The sequence below is a fragment of the Manis javanica genome, chromosome 2, assembly GCF_040802235.1.
Source record: "Manis javanica isolate MJ-LG chromosome 2, MJ_LKY, whole genome shotgun sequence".
In the NCBI taxonomy this organism is placed as follows: Eukaryota; Metazoa; Chordata; class Mammalia; order Pholidota; family Manidae; genus Manis; species Manis javanica.
In genome coordinates this window covers 115,115,596-115,138,489 of record NC_133157.1, presented here as the reverse complement: position 1 = coordinate 115,138,489, position 22,894 = coordinate 115,115,596, and the positions used below count along the sequence as shown (strand labels likewise).

The following is a 22,894-nucleotide window of genomic DNA, read 5'->3' as shown; positions in this document are numbered from 1 at the left end:
AAAAAAGAAAATTATAGACCCTCATGAACATAGGTGCAAAAATAATCAACAAAATATTAGCAAACCAAATTCAAAAATACAACAAAAAGATCATCCATCATGATCAAGTAGGATGTATTCCAGGGATGCAAGGATGGTACAACATTTGAAAATCCATCAACATCACCCTCCACATAAACAGAAAGAAGGACAAAAACCACATGATCATCTCCATAGATGCTCAAAAAGCATTTGACAAAATTCAACATCCATTCATGATAAAAACTCTAAACAAAATGGGTATAGAGGGCAAGTACCTCAATATAATAAAGGCCATATATGACAAACCCACAGACAACATTATACTTAACAGCAATAAGCTGAAAGCATTTCCTTTAAGATCGGGAAAAAGGCAAGGATGCCCACTCTCCCAACTTCTATTCAACATAGTACTGGAGGTCCAACCACAACAATCAGACAAAACAAAGAAATAAAAGGCATCCAGATTGATAAGGAAGAAATTAAACTGTCCCTGTTTGCAGATGACCTGATACTGTACATAAAAAACCCTAAAGAATCCACTCCAAAACTACTAGATCTAATATCTGAATTCAGAAAAGCTGCAGGATACAAAATTAATATGCAGAAATCTGTGGCATTCCTATACACTAACAATGAACTAGCAGGGAGAGAAATCAGGAAAACAATTCCATTCACAGTTGCATCAAAAAGAATAAAATACCTAGGAATAAACCTAACCAAGGAAGTGAAAGACCTATACCCTGAAAACTACAAGACACTCATGAGAGAAATTAAAGATGCCAATAAATGAAAACACATCCCGTGCTCATGGACAGGAAGAATTAATATTGTCAAAATGGTCATCCTGCCTAAAGCAATCTACAGATTCAGTGCAATTCCTATCAAAATACAAACAGCATTCTTCAACGAACTAGAGAAAATAGTTCTAAAATTCTTATGGAACCACAAAAGACCCTGAATAGCCAAAGCAATCCTGAGAAGGAAGAATAAAGCTGGGGGGACTATGCTCCCCAACTTCAAGCTCTACTAAAAAGCCACAGTAATCAAGACAATTTGGTACTGGCACCAGACCTATAGACCAATGGAACAGACTAGAGAGCCCTGATATGAACCCAACCATATATGGTCAATTAATATACGATAAAGGAGCCATGAACATACAATGGGGAAAGGACAGCCTCTTCAACAGCTGGTGTTGGCAAAACTTGACAGCTACATGTAAGAGAATGAAACTTGATTACTGTTTAACCCCACATGCTGAAGTAAACTCGAAATGGATTAAAGACTTGAATGTAAGTCATGAAACCATGAAACTCTTAGAAAAAAACATAGGGAAACATCTGAATATAAACATGAGCAACTTCTTCCTGAATGCATCTCCTCGAGCAAGGGAAACAACAGCAAAAATGAACTCATGGGACTACATCAAACTAAAAAGTTTCTGTACAGCAAAGGACACCATCAACAGAACAAAAAGGCATCCTATAGTATGGGAGCATATATCTGTAAATGACATATCCAACAAGGGGTTAACATCCAAAATATATAAAGAAATTACATGCCTCAACACCCCAAAAGCAAATAATCTGATTAACAAGTGGGCAGAGGACATAAAGAGACAGTTCTCCAAAGAAGAAATTCAGATGGCCAACAGACACATGAAAAGATGCTCCACATCACTAATCATCAGGGAAATGCAAATTAAAACCACAATGAAGTATCACCTAACATCAGTAAGGATGGCCAGCATCAAAAAGACTAAGAACAACAAATGCTGGTGAGAATATGGAGAAAGGGGAACCCTCCTACACTGCTGGTGGGAATGTAAGCTAGTTTTATGATTGTGGGAAGCAATATGGAGATTCCTCAAAAAACTAATAATAGAAATACCATTTGATCCAGGAATTCCACTCCTAGAAATTTACCCAAAGAATACAACTTCTCATATTCAAAAAGACATATGCACCCTTATGTTTATTGCAGCACTTTTTACAATAGCTAAGATATGGAAGCAACCTGAGTGTCCATCAGTAGGTGAATGGATAAAGAAGAGGTGGTACATATACACAATGGAATACTATTCAGCCATAAGAAAGAAACAAATCCTACCATTTGCAACAACATGGATGGAGCTGGAGGATATATTATGCTCAGTGAAATAAGCAGGTGGAGAAATACAAGTACCAAATGATTTCCTTCATTTGTGGCATATAACAACGAAGCAAAGCTGAAGGAACATAATTGCAGGGGACTCGGAGACTCCAAGAAGGAACTAGTCCTTACCAAAGGGGAGGGGTATGAGAGGATGGGTGGGGAGGGAGGGAGAAGGGGATTAGGGGGTATTATGTTTAGTACACATGGTGTAGGGGGTCACGGGGAAAACAGCGTAGCACAGAGAAGGCACATAGTGAATCTGTGGCATCTTACTACACTAATGGACAGTGACTGCTTTGGGGTATGGGTGGGGACTTGATAATATGGGTAAATGTAGTGACCACATTGTTTTTTCATGTGCAACTTTCATAAGAATGTATATCAATAATAACTTAATAAAAAATTAATATTATTTAAAAAAAAGGATTTAGAAAACCAGCTCCATATTGTACAAGTCCAGGGGACTTCTGGGCCTGCCATAGCAGGGACAAGCTTTCGGAGGTCCTGGAGTGAATCAGAGACATTTTGTGAATTTGGAATGTACACCCAATACTCCTTTAATTATAGCACAGGTCCCACCCTGTGCTGCTGTTAAGATGTCTAGTGCCATTCTATTTTGTGTAGCTGCTTGGTGCACTAGTTTTACTTTAGTATTAAGGCCTTTTGAGTAAAATTGGTTAAGGATCTGATATGCCAAATTGCATCTCCTAAACCAAGAGATGGTATAAAAACAGAGGCTAGGTAATCATGCCAATGAGAAACACCTCTAGTTCATTGATGTTGGGAAGTTTGCAGGGTGTGGGATGTTCTTAACCCAACAACCTTACAGCCAAGAAGTTCAGTTACTATACTTACTTAGTTCACTCATTCTTAACAACCTTCCTAGATTATTTACAATACCTTCACTAAACATGACAAAGTCAAGCCTCTCTTTAAGCATTCTTTTCTTTTGAGATTTAAGCCAGGCTGTATTGCAGAAGATAAATTTCTGACTCAAGGAGTCTAATTTTAAAACCTCCCAATTTTTTAGGATAATGATGAACCCAGTAAGTAGAATAGATTTCCAATAAAAGGATTTAGAAAACCAGTTTTATATTGTAGTAGTCCACAGGACCTTTGACCATTTTCTTTCCTTGTGGCTTGTGTGCAGAAGATAAGACACTTCTTTCTCCGGGTGTGGGGATCAAATTGCCCCCAATTCTTCAGAATGCATGCCAGAGGTGTGTCTGGCTTTAAACTTGAAGAGATGCTCCCATCTCTGAAGTGATCCTGGACGAGCCCCCAGAAATAATGTCAGGGTTCTTGTCTGCAGAGTTTAAGAATGAACTTCGCAAACACTCAAGGTAGAAGAGCATGTGAGAGGCTTTTATTTAGAAAGATAAAGCAAAAGGACAGAGCTCCTGGCTCATGCTAGGAGGGGACAAAAGTCCCTGCACATGGTTTTATTTTATTTGTTGAAAAAGCCTTGTATTTTTTAATGCAAAATTCTGTAATAAGGTTGCCAGGAAAAAACATCAACCTGTCTCCCATTCTGTTCTACCAGGTCCCTGAGCCCTGAAACATCTTCCAAAGCAGTGGCAGCAAGAAGATGGTATATATAGTGAACCTCTGAGAGTGAAATGGCTCCTCCCCTTCATGCATAGCTCTTCCAGCCCTGCCCTAGAGCCATTCCCTCACAGAGCTCTGACCTTGATTTTCCAGAGCATCTGCCCACTTGCTCCCATCCCACTGCCTCCTCCTGCCCCAAACCAGTTACTTTGAAATTTCTCAAACCTGTAGAAAAATTTAAGGAGTGATACAGTTAATACCTGTATAATCATCACTCTGATTCACTACCTGTGACTATCTCTGTCTTGCCAATGGGTTTCAGCCCCAGGCAAGTTCACTATGGATTTAATGTGACCAAAGAAATGACAGTAGATCACTCTTGGAGTGAAAGGGTTATACCCAACTTTATTCTCACAGTGGCAGGTCAATCACTAAAATCTCGTCCACTCAGAGCGAGTCTGCATGCAGCAATCCAGTCTCTGCCTCTGGGCCTCTATGCCCATGCTGCCATCTCAGTCTCTGTCCTCAGAGCTGCCACCATTCCAGTCTCTGGTCTCCTGCAGCCTTGCAGCCATGCCACCATGTTGCCCACAGCACTGAGCGGAGCTCTTTGTATAGAGTCAATAACAATGTACTGCCCACATGTGTGTAGTTAGCTAGCCAACCAGGGCCAGGTGAGAATCCTGGCCACAGGAACCTTCACTTTATCCACAAACTCTTTTTCTTCATGTACAGTCACTACTCAACAGGTGATCCCTGGGTTACTCGTAGGAGCTGGAGCTGGAGCAACCACCTAAGCTGGGCCTCCAGCCTCACACACACAGTCACAGACACTAGCTTTGGCTGGAAGATCCAGACTCACATGCCACTTTCTCCCAGATCCTGAACATCACCAATGTCTAAAGTCTCCCAGTGCCCAACAAACACCTAACTATTCCTAAGAATACATGGATTTGATTGAAAAAAATACTCTGTACTTTTCAGTGCATGAGCTTGGGCAAATTAATTAACTGATCTGGGCCTCAATTGATCATCTGTGAAATGGGTGAATTGTGTTAATAACTAAAATGCTTACCAGCACAACTGGCACAGTGTCAGCATTCAAGAAATGCTAGCTCTTACTACCATGTTTATTTAAAGATGTTTTTTGACAGTGGTGGATTTTCCAATTAGCCAACCCAACAATGCATGCTTTCCAACCTGTCCTCACGCAGGTGCTTCCTCATCAATCCCCAGGGTCCAGAGGCCCTCTGTGATCTGCTGCCTCCTACACCTCCAAACTCATCAGCCACCTTCTAGCCACACACCCTCATTTCAGGCACCTGGGCGCTTACCAGCCCAGAAACAACTTCAATTAAACTTTTATTTAAACTTAAATGTTTAAATTCAAATAGAAAATTTTAATATAAGACTGTTCTTGGGATAAATGCTCACTATCCTTACTATTCAAAATAGAACAGTTCACACAGGACTTTCTTTGGCTCCTCTGCTGTGACCCACACTTCCTCCAAGGTCCCTCCCAAGTGGTTGTTTATGTCAGTAAGTCATGCTTAATTTCACTACTTTCCTGGTGGCTGCTTCCTACCTGATGTTTTTCTTTAGAATGCAGCCTGTAGTTATTTCTTCCAGGTCATAGTGCTTAATTCCGAGCAAGCATTAGGATGCACTGGCAGCTGCTTCCAAATGCACAAGGCCAGGCCTCTGATACTAATAACACACCTGGCTACGGAATCCTGAATACAGAATTCTCAGCTGGACTCCCTAAGCACAGGTGACTTGGTAAATGAACATTACTGAAAAGACACTGGAAAGAACAAATAACATTCTTCAGTATGATCCTCACCTTAGTGAGCCAGTAAGCATCACCCAAATGAATCAGCAAGGGACAACATGCAATCTTTGATTTGTTTTTTCCACAAGTAGCTAATATATAACAGAGCATTCTGACCCACTGTGTGGTTTTTCTCCTTGCTACAGCTCTCCTTATAACTGTCAGAGAGAAAGACTGAGGATCTCAGTTCCTCATTCTTCTTGATGTTAAATGTCTATAAACTTGAAGTTAGAGAATTCAACAGACTTAATTCACTGTGAGATATGTAAGTAAAAAAATTATTTTAATAAGCTCAAATCTTGATACATATGAAGGACACTGATTTAGGCATCTAATCACATTTAAAAATAGAACTCTGTTTTTAAATATGAGAGGAAAGGGATAAATGGAAAATTTTTCATGAATACATATTAATACACACATTTGTGCAAAAATGTGTGTGTTTGTGTTTAGGTGTGTATACCCATATATGCATAAATGTCTGTGTATATTCATAGCTGTCAGGAAGTGAAGTACAAGGAATCCATCTATTACAGATATACAACAGGTCATAGATACTTTATCCATCAGACAAATTAGGCTAGAGAATCAGCTTCTGGGTCATACTGATGAATTGAATTATAAAAACTCCAAGGCTTTTAAACATTTTATAAATCTCTGACATGTCCTCAGTACAAGTTACCAAGGCCTCAGGAAGAGCTTTTATACCTTGAAGAAACTGAATAATCTAAATAAAAATTCATGTGATAAAGAAAATTAAAGTGAGTTCATAAAATATTAGTTGAATTTATTATATAGATTATAAGAAGCATATGAAGATTTATGTCTTCATATTCATGAAGCTATATGCATCATATTGACACATATGGGGGAAATGCAGCTTTTACTCCCTTAATATTCTAGCCGAAGATGGTCTTCTGTCTTTCTGGTTATTCTGGTTTTCTGACTCAATGCTTTTTAGTGTAAGCCTATCTTCATGGTAAGCACTTAGGCTATTAAACAAACAATTGATACCTGAAGCTAATTATAACAATGTTACTGTCTCTTATGGATTGAACTGTGTCCCCTCCCAAATTCATATGCTGTAGTCTTAACCCCCAGTACTTCAAAATGTGACTTTATTTGAAGGTAGGGTCTTCATGGAGGTAATTAAGTGACTATGTGGTCATCAGGATGGGCCTTGACCTGACATGACTGACGTCCTTATAAGCAGGGGAAAACTGGAGACAGACCCACAGCAGAGACAGACCACCATGTGAACATGAGACAGCTACCTGCAGCCCAAGAGGAGAGGCCTGGAGAAGATCCTTCCTTCCCCAGCCTCAGGAGGAATGGAAGAAACCTACCAACACCTTGATTTCAGGCTTTTAGCTTCAAGATATTCCAGATAATAAATTTCTGTTATTTCAGCCTCCTACCCTGTAGTACTCTGTTACAACTGTAAAAAATGAATACACCATGTATATCATTTTTCTTTCAAATGAAAAGTTAGCTTATTTGTTTTGCTTGTTGGGGGAGGGTTGTTAGAAGCAGCAGCAGCAGAAACAGCAGCAATTGGCCATTTTCTAATTTTCAGATACAGTGACTGCACTGTAGATAAATCAACTTTTTCCTGGGAAGGAAGACACCTAAATGGAAGTAAGGTTCAAGGTTCCACCTATATGCAAAAGAAGACCCCTGGCTCAGAGAAAACATGACTTTTCAGGAAAGAAAAACTGGCGAGGTCACAATGCCCAGACTCAGACAGGATGCAGAGGAGAAAGCAGAGTTAAGGAAAAGTGTCCTTGTCAGAAGTCCAAACAATCAAGTTGTCCCCTGGGCTCTCCTGTCAGCAGGTATAAAGTGAAAGGAATGGAAACTGGAACTTTTCTATGTAGCACAAGGACAAAAGTAACCAGGAAGGAGGATGTGAAGCCCTAGCTAATTCTCTAAAACTTGATGAGAGGTTTGGAGGAATGACACAGATGGTGGCAGACTTCCCCAAGAGCTGTAACTACATTTTCCCAATTAAAAGTCAATGGAAAACTCTAGAAAGGACCTCCCCTCCTTCTGCGATCATCTTTCTGGTTTTTTTCCCTCCTTTATCCTCAAACACTAAAATAAGCAGATGGTGAAAGGAAACCTGATACAATCTATGGCAGAGGTGGGGCTCAGTGACTTTTCTCCACCTCCGGTCTGTGAAATAAACACACACGCTTGGTCACAAATATGGAATAATGATGAGATAAAACTGGAATACTTACTTGGTGAACTGAACCATAGCAAATATTTTTGAGCTGTAAGCCAAAATCTCAAAAAGGACTTCTTTAGCATCTGATAATCATCAGGCGTGAAGATTTCCAGAAACAAATCAATAGGGAGAGAAGCTGACAATATTTATATTTCTAAAAGAGAGAAGAGGGAAGAGAGAACTCTTCCGTGGTCACACCAGATGACTGTCTTGGGTCTGATGCTTGTGAAGACCTGAGACCCATTAATAATTAACCTTAAGCCAAGTAACTGATCTTTGGCAGCTCCTAAAAGTTTAGGGTTCAATGGAAACATGTGCTTTTTTTTGTGAATTCAGTGTGTAATGACACACCATTTTCTTAGTCATAATAATTACTCCATATTAGGTCACTTAAAAATTTTCAACTAATCTACTGGGGCTAATTCAGTCTATGACTCCTAAGACTTTGCAAGAATGGGTCAAGCAGAAGATGAATAATAATGAGGGAAAATAGGGCATAAGTGCAAAGTATAATTTGAAACATATCTGAGAGTCAAAGAAACTAAAAACACCTGCACAAATAATTCTGGGTTTTAAAATGATGTATTTGTATCCATGGGAAAAAAAGATATGTAAGGATAAAAAAAAATGCTTCAGTTCACAAAATTATTTTAATAAACATCTTAATCAAACCTAGTTTATAGGGAAGGTGTTCCAAACACATGAAAACAATCTGAAAATGAGGGGGATTTCATATACAATCATGCCTTTGTTCCCCCACAAAAATTGTATTAAAAAAGACATTTTAAAGCTAATTATGTTGAAGTACAAAACCTAAATTTTGTTTTAATACTTTCAAAAGTATGTATATCTCTTAAAAGAAAAAAATAAAACATTCCAAGTAGTATAAAAGTTTATGCGTTAGAAAGAATAAGGGATTTCTTTATTGAAATATTCACTATTTTTATACTGATACATTTAGAAGAGCTCTTATGGGGTCTCAGAACAGATTCTGCCATTCGCAAAATCTAAGTGAATGCCTAATAAGTTAGACATTTACAGGAAATCACGGTAGCAATAAATCTACCTCATTATTATTTATAGTTGTGTTTGTGACGAATACAGCATAACAAGGCAGCAAGCCAGTATTTAAGGGCTGAAAGATTTATCCAACCTTAAATATATCAGTCTATGCAGGCCTGGAGTCTGTAATCATTATCACAGTTTAATCTGTCTTTGCAAAACAAAACTAAAAAATAGACTGTGTGTCTCTGTGACTAATCATTTGTATTTAAAGCCAATCTGAACTGATACAAGGTCCAGAAAAGCAGCACCAAGAACATGGCACTGGAGGACGATAGAATGTGCTCAGAATACCATGTCTTGAAAGTGTCATGCGACCTTCTGCTGAATATTTGGTTCATTCCGTTTTGTCATCCTGATTTGTATTCTGGAAACCCTTAGAAGCTGCAGGATTATTTAGTTACAACCACAACATATGTTGGTGAGCAAAATCTCCGCTCCGTGGCAGTTCTTCCCCGTGAACCACAAAGAAAATGGCACATGAAATTTCCAAAGGAGTTATTGATTCCTAAGGCTCAACTTTATGCACAAAGGACCCTGGTTGGTACAACAGAGTGACCCATAAAAATTATCGGTGGAAAAAGTTTGCAAGTGCCAGCCACACGGCAGAGCTTACAAGAGCTCGGATGATGGTGTACTCTGAATGAAAGTTGCCATGCTCTGGAATCATCACAATAAAGCAAACTGGCAGTCCTCCCCTTAGCATTTGGTGTTCATCTTAGGAATACTGCCAGGAACGTCAGTGCAGCCAGGGAGAACACATCTTTACAAAAGTGAGGACATTAAAAAGGAAAAACACAGATAGAGGGAAGGGGAGAGACAACGAACTGGGCTGCCTAAGCAGTTTCTAAGGCTGCCTCTCCATTTCCCCGGCCCGGCCATCCAAGCTGCTGTAGCTTTGATGACCAGCACTTACTTGCAGATGTACACAGTTTTGCCTGACCTTGGCAATATCAAAGAATTTATACAGTTAGCAGTTCTTGCACAATCCCTCAAAAAGAACAGCACAAATATTCTGTCCTTTAATGCCAGGCAGCCTTGTTACTCCTATCCACCTATTTCCTGTCTGGAAGTTAACATACCTGCTTAGGTTCTGGTGCTAAAATAAACTATGAGGCCTTCTGCCCCTTTCCCTTTTCTTTCCCTCCCAACAGACCTCAGGCATATTTTTCTCTTTTCCTTCTTTTTTTTTTTTTGATGAAGTTAGGAGGAAAGAGCTAAATAATATGAGAACATAATTATCTTAATAGACTATAAATTTGCACAAAACAGTAAAAGCAAAGGTTTTTAAGAATGGTAGCTTTTCTCAGTTTATGATGGTGATAAATGAAGTTCTCCTATTGATGTCTGTTCATAATACAGAGCCAAAGAGTACAAAGAGTTTATACCAGAATCCTGATATCCTTGATATCTTAATTATCTTAACAATAAATCCAAGATAACCATAATTTATGTATTAAGTACCGTTTAATACACAAAAAATTTGAGCAATAATCTTCATAAATTCTGATTAGGGTGCCTAATTACACTTGCTTAACACTTTGTGCTCCTCAATAAATTAAAATTAAAATGCCTATTTATAAAGCAAAGGCCCTAATAAACTGAAAAACCTTCCTAAAACGGCCTTTAATATAAAACCAGGTGCTATATATATGTGCCTGACAATTCGCAATAAGGATAATTCATGGGCCTACATCAGACCTGGAGCCTTGTACCACAAGCCTGTCAAACCTCAAAACAGACCAGCGTGATCCTGCAGGTGATTCAGACTGGAGTTCCTTTCTAATTAAAAAAAACAAAACAAAACAGGACTCAGGCTTCCAAAAAGTATGTGTCCCTGTGACTTTTGTGGAAGGAAAGCAAAAATTAACACTCCACCAACTGTACTTTTCTACATTTTCAATCTCTAAAACTATTCAATCTCAGCATTATGAAGACCATCAAAAAGTACCTAGTGTTTCTCAAATAGCTCTAAAAGTCTTTCCGAATAATACACCATTTCTGAAAGTAAAACTCTAAGATTTTTAACAGCATTTGGAAATGATTTTTAATTCAAGGGTAGGAAGATTATCTAATTTTAAGACATTTTTAAATAGATCCCACCTACAGTGACTGCTTTTCAATACCAATCATCTACCTATATGCCCTAGCACAAATAAGTGACATACTGACAAAGTCACTTGTTTAACAAGACACCTACTTATGATAAAAAGAAAGCATCTAAAATATGTTCCTTCAAATTGTTTAATAATCTAACATATGTTTATTGTTACTATCTACCATGCGGTTCTGCAAATAACTCCAATGAAACCATTTCTATTAAATATCCAGCTTTGTCACAGTAGTGTTTTTTTATTCTCCAGTGGTAGCAAAATATGTATGCAGGATAGAGATTAAATCACCAAACGGAAATTACAGCTTTTCATTCAGCATTCTCGAGTGTTCCTTCAGTGACAGAAGCAAGCTGGCACTTGAAGATTCTTGGTGCCTGTGTAACCGAGACCCCCAAATCCAGGCCGCAGCAAGCCCCTCGTTCTACCAAGAGGCAAGGAGATGGGCCTTGGTTGCAAGGGCCTTTCAGCCAGAAATTTTTCTGTCTTCTTAACATGCTTACATATGTGTTGGCAGTATTCATCTAAATTTACATTACAGAGTCTAACAGCTCTCTTCTGTCACTTACAACTGTGTTGCCAGCACAGCATCTCACATATATCACCAAGAACACACAGTCAAAAGGAACTTAAGGAAGAAAAACAAGATCCGGCTAATTTATACACACTGTGATGATCCCTAGGAACTAAGTTCTCAAAACTCCATAAAAGAGGAATTCACAGCCAGAGGCACAGGTAGAAAATGGGGTGGGCAGCTGCCTTGAAATGGCATTTTTATAGTAAAATGAGCAACGATGGGCTCTGTACTGTCAATTTCGAGTCACAATATCTTGCTCACGTAAAACACATTGGTTTTTCTTTCCCTGTAATTTCAACAAACGGCCTGTTATTTTGTGTGGCTTTGCTGCAGCTATTATGCATCCTAAGAAGCTAATTTTTTTTTTCTGCTTTGGGTCCTACAATGTTCAACCCTGAGGTGGTGACTCAGAGTTGGGGATTCTAGCTCCCCGCGGTTCAGTCTCCTTGTCCCAGAGACAGGATAAACACAGAAGGCTGACATGCAATCAGCCTTGCATACCTTCCCCTTTATCTGGCTCACCTAAGCCAAGTGCCTGGTTCTCAGGGCACCTCTCTCACACCAGGACCCTGAAGCCTGAACTCAGCCTGTGACATCAGACCACTGCCACACCTTCAGCCCCTCTTATACTGCTAACACACAGCTCTGGGGTGGGCCACCACTTGGCTTCACCCCTTTTTTCTTTCTAAGTGTTTCTTAGCAAAAAAATTCTGCTCTTTCTTAACCAACTTTCTTTTTCTAAACTCCTGCAACCAAAACACTTCCCAACTGGCCCAGACCAAAAGTGGTCCAGTTGCCTAGAAGGGGCTCAGACATACTTTTGGTGTTTTCAATGCAGTGAGGGGGCAACTGGTGGCTGAAGAGGGATCCTCCTTCATCTATGCCAGGAAAGCATAAAGAGGCAGCAACAGCCAAGAACACAATTCCCACTGAACAGCAGGTGAGCGAATTTCAGCTGCTAACCGACTGTGAGGCAGACGCATGGCAGGATGTACACAAGATGCAATGGGGGAGCAGTCTTTTTTGAAGAAAAGCACAAACCAAAGCCACAGCTTATTTATGATGATGAGATACCTTCACTTAAAATAGAAGACACAGTATTCCATATATTTGATAAAGTTAAAGTGAAAATTATGTCAGACTCATCTAATCTTCAGTATCAGAAAATCCGAATGTCCCTGGCAGAACCACAGATACCAGGAATAAACATTCCTACTGATACTTCAAACATGGACACTTACAAGCCAGAGAAAAAAGAAGCAGCAGTAGCTTGAAAAATAGCTACAGTCAACAAAAAAACCTACCAAGCTTGGTTCCCTTTAAAAAAATGTAAAACAAAACACCTTGAAAGAACACTTCTCAACCTAAGAAGTGAGTGATAGACAATTTGTTACTTTTAAGTCCATTTTAATAATTTTAAAAATTTGCAAAAAAAAAAGAAGCAATAGGGGAAGTGGCATGCAAAGGAAATGGGCAGCTTTTCAGACTGACCATCACTGTGTGGGGGAGTGAGCTGTCCCTGCCCAGGGGTGACTGATGAGCACAGCTCCTCTCCAGCAGTCTCCTACCCACCAAGAAGGGCTAGAGAAAGGCGAGCCCTCCTAAGCTGAGGACACTTCAGTTTTGAGGAGCAACCTATTCTGACAGATCTGGCTGCCGTCTGGTAATGAAAGTCCTTCTGGCACCATATATGAGTGTTTATACAGTAGGAGTCCTAACATGGGAGGGGAGGCGGGCAGTCCCAAACTGCTGGTCAGAATTACACATGTTAGCTGAAGTGAAGGCCACATCTCGAAAGGCACTTTAAATGATGCCTCAAAGATAAGACACACTTTACTAACCTTAGCAGCATCAACCATTCCAGACTAAGAACGATTTTCTCTGTTACAGTCCAAACCCCAAAAGGAAAGAAGGCACCTCAGGCCGGAGGAGCCCCAGTATCTCAGCTTCATGGCTGCAAACACAGATTCTCATTGCTCACTCTTCCCCCAAACCCGCCACCTGCAATAATTTCTGCCGGTGTTCACTCATTCTGTTGTGCAGAAATCCTCTGTGGTGAATTTTACATTTGTCTTTCCCCCAATTTGCCAAGAAAGAGTGTAATTAATACACAGCCTCACTTAAAATTTAAATATTTTAATTATGACATTAAACTGCGCACTTTTCAACTAACAGCAAATATAATAATAATAGACAAGTTTTCAGGATGATAAGACTTTAAAGAAGGAAACTAATTCATTTTAGTATGCTTGAGACCTTGAATTTAAGAGCACTCGTACCTGACGGATGAAACTATTGGAGGTAGTGTCTGAAGAGGTACTCCCATCCGACCCTTTCAGTCTGTGTTTCCTTCTAGCTCCTTTTCCATATGACTACAAAAAAAGGGGGGAAAGACACATGAGATTATTATTAAACCCTTTCACAGGAATCTAGGCCTAGGTCTAGACAATGTTCAAACCCCAAACCAGCAATAAATTGCCACCGCATGAGCATCACTAGAAAATGCTTAGTAGTGGAATGACAAATGCCTATTTTAAAACAGTGTGTTTGCAGGGAAGAGAGGTTTTCAGACAAAGTGTTTAGAAACAGGTGAATTAAAATAATTTATGCTAGGTTAGCATATCTGTCATCAAGAACCAGAAGCCACTAAAATGAAAGCATTTAAAAGCAACCATTTAAGTCCAGGAGAGATTGGGAGGTCACTTGTCAAACCTCTCAGATAGATGAATGCAATGGACTCGTGCATAACGATGTGCTGTTTCCAGTGGTGCTGAGTATACATTTTTGCTTATTTTCATGTTTTAATCTGTAATCCAACTGGTCCTCATATGTTAGAGAGGTACTTGCAAGAATTGCATATGGTAGCAGGAGAACATTTTGCAAGAGGAATTCTGATTACCTCCGTACCTATATATATGCAGGTCTAGATGGAAAACGGATAAAGCATGGTGCCAATTCTTCATATTATTGTGTGGATCCAGCAATTGCTTTCAGAGGTGGTGAAATAGCTAAGTAAGTGGGAGTGAGTTATATGAAATTAAGATACAGAGTAAAATTTTCTGGCCTATTGTTAGGTTTGCATGTGATATGAAAATTTTATTTTTTAACAACTTAGTGATTATGCCGAGAAGGCAAGAAAAATGTATTATAATAATACAACAGGCATTTGAAATCAGAATGTTTGTCTTAATAATAGGTTTGGGCCAAACACATATGTACAAGTGAACTCACTTTTTCTATTGTATTTACAGTTCACATTCAGAGCAGAGTAAGCTATGCATCAATCTGTGTTTAATTTCAGACCCAGATAGAGTTACTGCAACTATTGAACATTAAGATGGAATTGAAAAGCAGCTTGACACAGAGCTCTACACTTTAGTGTACACAGGTTGGAATCCTGGTATTGCAGGCCTTGAGCAAATTTCCTAAATTGTCTAAGTATCAGTCTTCAAATCCTTAAAATGGGGACATTAATACTTATCTAATAGGGTTGTTTTAAATATTAAACAAAATATTGTATTTACAGCATTTAGTATAAGACTGAGCATATGGCAAGGGCTCAAAATAATATTTTAAATAGTAACACCCATATTAGAGTTGGGAGGGTGGGGAAAAAAGTGGGCTAAATTGTATAATGTGTTTAGAATTATCAGGCTCACAGAGACTTCATCAGATTATCAGAATTTAGAAATTTACTTATTTTAAATTGCCATGCTCAGGTTTTAAAAATGATACATTGTTATATGTTATATATTTGCATGGTCTTCATTAAAATGGAAGTATCTGATAAATCATAAGATATACACAGCACTTAGGCAAGGTGAAACTCATTGTGTCATCAGTAATTTAGACGCATTTATAATCAGTGGGGGTGTGGTATAATCTTAAAGCAAAACATTTTCTTAAATATGTTTGTTCTCTTCCAAGTATCTAAGGGATTTATATAATACAAATGTGTTTCCATGGCATTTAATTAACACTCAGCTTCGTGGAGAGGAAAGACAATGTCGGCTGGGCTTTCATAATGTATCATATGAGGTTCTCCTCTGAACAGCTTACTCTTCTTATTTGTGTAAACATTGTTCAGTAATTGTCAAAAAATAACATTCTTTCAACAACATTCTTCCTTTTCCAATTATTATGTAAAGGTTTGGACAGAAGGCCTTCCAAGGCTGAAGAATGCTGAAATTTGAAATTTTCCTTAAAATTAAAAGAAAAAAAAATTCACACTATTCCATGGGGAAAAAGACTTATCACCTTGAAAGCATTTTTAAGACCCAACTTGTTTCGAGGAGGGGAGCAAATCTATGTTAAATACACTATCTTCAGGAGATGCGTAAGTTATCTTTGAGATCAAAGACAAAATATAATCTCACCCCATGCTCATGTATCTTTCCAGTACCCTTTTAAAATGAGTTGAAAGAGCATCTTTGGAATTGTATCACCAGCATTTGCTGTGGGTTTTGAATGATAAATATGTTTTACTATTGAGCTGCTGTGGTGTGGAGACTTTTTCCCGACTACACACACATGCACACCAGGCACTGAGCAAACCACATGAGGTTTAAGACCTTATGTCCCAGTGGAGGCTGCAGTTCTCTGCAAGAAATCAGACACAATTGAAAAGTGTCTAATTTTAGTTGTGTATTAATTTTTCCAGGCCCCCAGGACTACAACACCTAAACATTATGCAGATGTACTAGGCTACCTTTGCAAGTTATACGTGTTGGATTATTAGTTTTCAACTGTACTAACATACAGTCAGTACACTGAAAAAACTATGGCATACTGAATCCCACACCAACTGGGGATAGTTCTGAGAAAATACTTTGTCATTCAATGACTTAAATTTATAAGGGATAATTTATTCAAAGTATTAACTTGTTCATGCCTTAATAGTGCAATAGCAAATCCCTATTCTTTATACAGCATATTTATTAAAAGTCAGATAAATAAATGTTTAATTTCACCTTCAATTCTGCTATTAATTTTAGCAGTAATTTCTCTTCTATAGTCTCCTTTTAAAATTTTTAGCTGTAGAGTTAAATGCAATGACTAGTTATTTCTTATAACAGTATCCAAGACCAAGAAAAAAATTAGAGCATCTTTTGGAAGCTAATAGTTCATTTTAATGTACTATTAAAGAAATTAATAAAAACATATTACCATTACAAAGTGGGGTTTCCTTTAATGCAATGCTTATTTAAAATTAAGTCCATCTTGGTGGAGTTACTTGTTTTTTAGAGTTACTCTAGATCCTTGAAAATGATGACTAACATGTTTTATCTGAAGGAATTGGGAGAAAAAAAAAAAGAAAGAAAGGTCAAACCTCCCCCAAATGGAAAAAGACAAGGAAGATTAAGTTTTCAAATATTTAGGTAACTAAGTTTGGAAAAGAAGTATAGTTTTCTTAGCTAAGGTGCTACTTCATAGGCAGCCACTTTTATGACCAATGGTTTTTCTAAATATTTTTTAGCAACATTAAGTATGTGAACACCCAATACAATCAGAGCGCCCCAGGTTGCAGAAAGTAAAAGTGAGAGAAGAAAGCAGGTGTGGCCAGAGTGCAAAGTGTAACCCATAATACTCTCCCTGACACACGCAGACCCCTAAGTCCTTCTTGAACACAGCCTGAAAATCTTAAGAACAGTCTGAAAAGTCACTAATTTCCACTCATTGCCTCCTAGTTTTATGCAGCTTAAAAATAACACATTATGTCACCATGGCAAAAAGGAAAAAAAGAAAACTGTGTATTTAAATTACTTCTCCTAAAACATAAACCATGCTAAAATTTCAGAAATTAGAAATAGGATTTAAGAAATTTCTATAAATACATAAATAAAAGATACACAACATTCATCAAATGCTGATATCAGCTTCATGTGAATGTCATCTTTGATACTACACAACTTTTAAAATTGGACTGTAGTTTCATTTGCAAATAAATATTCACATTGAACAGGTAAGTGAAACCCAATTTCTGTATGATTGAAGTAAACAGTAATAGTTAATTACAGAAGTTGCCAGTGAACTCCAAGACAGACCTAGTTATGTGAAATGGTGTCATAATTAATCTTGACTGCCTGTAATTGTAAAAGTAAGTTCATGCCATGAACTGTTTGTATGATGTAGACATATACCCTGGTCATGAAACTGAAGAGTACCACCACCCTCTACAGAGTTAACACAATTTGCTCAGCTTTTCTGGAAAGGACCAAGGCTACAAACCGTATGGAATTAATTAATCCAATGGGCTTAAATAGGTAGAGTAACAGGTAAACTAAGTCTTTACATAAAAGGAAAGACAAAAAAAAAAAAAACGAGACAAAAACGACAAGGCCAAGTAAACTTCAAATCACTCAAATAGTCAGATACTCTATTTGGCATTTTAAAACACACTGGGAAATTGTGATTGGCATGTTTTTAAATTTCTCTCATGCAACACCAGAGCAGTTAGCAGTGAAGGTTTTAGCAAAACATGCAACACAGGACCCATGGCCATTATGTCTGGAGACTACAAAAAACTAAATGATATACCAGATCTAAAAATATTTCTGGAAAATGGTACTGACATGGTTCAAGAGCCACAGGAGAATGGCTGCTGCTCTCTTCAGATAAAGCTCCTTGCTACAGCCATTCAGGATATTGCCATCCAGGCTGTATTACTACAACATGCTTGAAAAGCATCTGGCAAGCTCAGCTGAGGTGGAACCAGCTGGGTTCTGTTGCTAGGAGCAAAACAAACAGGCCCTCTGGTTCCTGTATGTTCATTTTCAGGTGTGGGTGGAGGTGCCAGTTACAATCTCTTGGAGCCCTACTGTGCTGAGATACTGCTCTGTTTCCTCATCCATTTCCTCCTCTGCCACCATCCCATCACAGTCCCTTTCACCTGCTTCCCACCCACCTGGCCGCCGTGTACTACCCATTCAAATCCTCAGAGAATTACAAGTACCATGCTTTAGACTCATGCTGTCTAACAGAAAAATAATACAAGCCACATATGTAACTGAAATTTTCTAGCAGCCACATGAAAAAGGTAAATGACAATAGGTGAGATTAACTGTAATAATGTATTTGACCCAATATATCCAGAATATTATCATTGCAACAGGTAATCATAAAATTTGTTACTGAAATGTTGTCTATTCTTTATTTCATATTAAGTCTCTGAAATCTGGTGTGCATTTTACATTTACAGCACATCTCAGCTCAGACTAGTCACATTTCAAATGCTCAGAAGCCACGTGAGGCTGTGGCTACTACAGTGAACAGTAGAGATCTGGAGCTTTGGAGGGAGACTACTAAATGAGTGTATTGACTTTGGAGGTAGACTGTCCAAGTTGGCACTGAAGCTGTTCAACACGTTACCCAAAAAGTGATGCAATTTGCTTAAATCAGAACTTCAAAGAATTTGCAGTTAGAGACCCCCCAGGCTTCTCATGGAAGAAATATGTCCATTTTGTTTATAAGAGTGTGCTGAAGCGAAGGGGTTGGAATGTATAAGGGTGCCTCATCCCCAGGCAGGACTGACATACAAAAGGAAAATAGGAAGTCTGTGAATCTACATTTTTTTCTTTGTTTGTACAGAACTTGTAATATAATCCAGAGGTAAAACAGAAAGGATTCTTAAAATCAGTCACTGATTAGAGCTACTGTGCACAAATGAAAATTCCCTTTCTGAGTAGAATTACTATTAGTGTCACCAAAAAAGAGGGATGCTTCTGAGACAGCCCCCTTTCTCAGGCAGTTTTACTGCTGGCCTGGCCTGCCCAGAGAAACTTTGCTAAACTTCACAGTCCTATGATGTCATGATTTATTAGATATAAAATAAACAAGGCAATGTTTCCCTCAAATAATAGATGCAATATGAACACAATCCATGGGAAAATGCTTTCATTTTGGAAGGCAGAGAAAGTAAGGAGATGGATGTTGATGCAGTTGAATATTTCTCTCTTACGTGCATGTAGCACTCATTTCTCCCTTTCTCTTCTCTCCCATGTGTCTATGCAATCACTTGCCCATTCCTGAGGATTTGAGTCTGAAACCTGTCATATCCATTATACCTTTTTTCTCTCTTTAGTTTAGGCCTTACTACCTCTTGTCCAAACTGTTTCATCCATCTCCCTTCTGGCAGCTCCATCTCTGGACTTCTGAGACCCTAAGTTACCTTCCAGAACATTCTGAAGTGACTCTTCCTAATGTGCTGCTATACGGAACCACTTCCACACTTCTCTATTGTACAGTACACAGCAGGATTCCAAGCCTCCAGGATGTGGCCTCAAACTGCCTCATCAGTCTTATACTTACCTGTGACCCAATCTGCACCTTTCCACATTCTTTTCAAACTAGAGATTATCAGTGTACACCATTAGACTTCTGACCTCCAAGACTTTACTTTCTGTGTAGCTCCTGAACATCTCCGTGAAAATCTCTGTTGAAATCTGCACCCTTCAAAGAGCCCTTCAAACACCAGCACTTCTATGAAGTCCTTACAGATTACTCCACACAGAATATTTGTGATCTTTACCCTTTGGAAACCGTTTAAGATTCAATATTTCTTCAGTTCCATGCCATACCATTGTTGTCATACTAGCAGCTATTGGATATAAGTTTTTTGAAGGCAGAAATGGTGTTCTCTCACATCGGATTTATTTCCACATTGCAGCTGCACAATAAATATTTGTTGACTTACATTTAACTATACAAATCTCTAAGTACATTGGCATGTCTTATCTGAACAGTCATGCTTTCTGTCAGCCCTAACTTTCATCTCCAGAAATTCAAGAATTCTGTTTTTATCATGACAATACAAACTAAAAAAAAAAATCCCAGAAGGGAGGTCAAAGAAAAAAAGAGGGTCTAAAAGTCCCTTTGCTCTGTCAATGCTCAAGACCTTCATCCTGGAATATTGTTAAGTGTCAAGAGTACATTTCTCATTCTCATCTAACCTGGTGTCTTGATAAAATCAGGAGTCTAGAACAAATGTGACATGTGTTGGTAGGAATTCAGGTCCTCTGGCAGAGGCTAGATGCTGGTAGTTAGATACATGTCCCCTCTCTGGTTGTATATCCGAAACAGCCCCAGGCCAACTAAAATATAGGTTCTTGGTTTCTACAGCCTTTCTTTACCTCAAGCCAAATTATGTTTTAAGTTAGCATGCTTATTCCCTGGTGGTAAAAGCAAGTGCACCGAAGCTCCACCATTATGCCACTGGTACCACCATTAGGAACACAAATATCTACAGCAGTCCATTTCCACGACACATCAAAACAGTAGCAACACTTGTGTAACCTTCCTTACTTTAGGAAATAATACTCTGACATGCTCTCTCTAGCATATACAAACATAAAATATGTAAACTGCATATTTACAAGTGTTATATAAATATGAAAAAATATGTAATTCTTGCCACAATTTACAGCCCAGTTAATGTAGGTTTGAAATCAACAAGCTAATACCGCTAAGCAAAACGGTGCTTGAGGTGTAACCCTGACGTCCTTACTTCCCTCGCCAAGCTGCCCGTAGCTAGGATTCTTAAAGTCATTTCCCTGCTAAGATAAAAGTTGAGACATTGCTTACTGCTGAGACCCGGAGGTGCCTGTAATGTACATTTACCTGCCAAAGCCTTACGTAAAAGCTACCTTATCGTTGCCGTTGCCTACAACTGACACTTCCTATGTCACAACGAGTAGCAAACCGCAAATTTTCTAAAAACCAGAGAGGAAGGTGGTCCTAGAGCTCCCTGAAATGACTAACATTTTAGGGGAAATGGAAAAAATCAAAACTTTCGCGTCCCCAACTCGCTGGCTTCTTTAGAGAAAGGAACGAGGGGTCAGGCCAGCCTCGGCACGTGCCGCGAGTGGAGAGCAGCTGTCAGGCGGCGCTCCGCCCGGGGCCCAGGGGGTCAGCTGCTCCGGGACCCAGCGGCAGGGCGCCCCGGCCGCGCGCCCTCGCTCCCGCCCGGAGGGGTGCGCGTCGGAGCCGCAGCCGCCGGCAGCGGAGCCCTCCCGCCCTGTCGAACTCACGATCCTGAGCAGGTCCAGTCCGCTCGTCTGGTTCATGGCTCTCCATGTGCCTCTCCCGGGAGGGGGCGCGGGGGGCTTGCCCGCCCGGCCCGGGCAGCCTCGGAAGCCCGGGAGGTTCCCCCGGCCCTGCCACTTGCTTTTCAGTAGCAGAGAAAAATGGAAGCCGCGCAAAAGCCAGGGAACGGCGAAATGGGGCAGGGTCCCCGCGCCAGGAGAGGAGAGGCGGGTGGCACAGAGCGAGGAGGATGGGAAGCGGCGGCGGAGGAGACCCAGGCCGGAGCGGCGGCAGGGGAGGCACGGGGAGAGGGGAGGTCTGCGCCCGGCGGCTCACAAAGAAAGGAGGCGCCGCGCGCTCGCTACCTGTGCGGCCGCTCCGAGCGCCCCCGCGGGAGCCGTGTTCTCCAGCAGCTCCATCGGGATCTCCTGCGCCACCGCCGCCGCCGCTGTGGGAGGCGACTTGGACATGTCGCTTTGGACCATTGGCGAGAAGTCGGCCCGGGGCAGGCAGCGGGCGCTCCGGCGGTCCCCTCCTCCGCTCCCCGCCCCCGCTCCGGGGGCCGCAGGGGCTGCGCGCCGCGCTCGCCCGCTCAGCGCGCGGGACGCGGCCGGGCCATGTTGAAAGCGAGCGGCGGCGGGGACGGTCCTCGCCGAGAGGGAGGGCGGTCCGGGAGCGCGAACCCGGGGGAGGCGCGTCGGCGAGCGGGAGTGACAGGCCCCGGGCCGCCGAGAAGTTCCCCGCGGGGGTCCGGCAGGGCCGCCGCGCGGCGCCGGGGCACGCGCGCTGGAAAGTTTTCAAAGGCGCGAGAGCGAGGCCTTGCGCCCGCAGCCGCTGCCGAGCTGCCGAGCTCGACTCTCTGAAGCCGACCGCCTCGCGGGAACCTGAGCTGCGGGCGGGGACGCGCCGCCTGTTCCCGAGACTGGGCGGCTCGGCCCCTGCAGGGCACGCCTCAATCTGCCCAGGCCTCCCGGCCCCAGAGGACAAGCATCTACAAGGGACGCGCCGTCAGCTGTCCCCGCATTTGCTGATGGCAGAAAGAAGGGGTTCCGCTGACCGGAAGATTGCGGTCCCCCTTACTCCCTGAACCTACCCCTGGCATCGCCTCCCGGGCCCAGATCGACCACTGCCAACCCCTAGCGCCAAGTTTTGTCTTCATGACTCCTGTTTGTCTTCATCTTTGCCAAAGAGCACTACTTTGCTCACTGAATTGGGCTTTTTCTGTGGAGTTGCGAAGTCTTAGTATCACGTTTGGGACAAAATAAGCACTTCTTTACCATCCTAAACTTTTGATAAGAGGGTAGTGGCCATAGCAAGAATGTCCACTTAAAGCATTCCAT

At 40.7% G+C, this 22,894-nt stretch overlaps 1 protein-coding gene across 6 annotated transcripts in view; it reads right to left on the bottom strand.

Annotated features, from left to right (window-relative positions):
- Nucleotides 1-22,526, bottom strand: part of CACNB2 (calcium voltage-gated channel auxiliary subunit beta 2) — a 401,898-nt gene extending 379,372 nt beyond the window's left edge. For 3 of the 6 annotated variants that reach the window (XM_037000664.2, XM_037000678.2, XM_037000702.2), the window contains exons 1-2: nucleotides 21,920-22,526; nucleotides 13,814-13,906 (exon numbers count right to left, since the gene is read on the bottom strand). In XM_037000664.2, the coding sequence (XP_036856559.1) occupies nucleotides 13,814-13,906; nucleotides 21,920-22,039 (213 nt within the window). In that variant the 5' untranslated portion in view covers nucleotides 22,040-22,526. Of the gene's footprint in view, nucleotides 1-13,813; nucleotides 13,907-21,559; nucleotides 21,870-21,919 lie in introns of those variants that run through there. The other 3 variants (XM_037000708.2, XM_037000700.2, XM_037000670.2) reach the window with 3 other exon arrangements.
- Nucleotides 22,527-22,894: the final 368 nt, after the last annotated feature.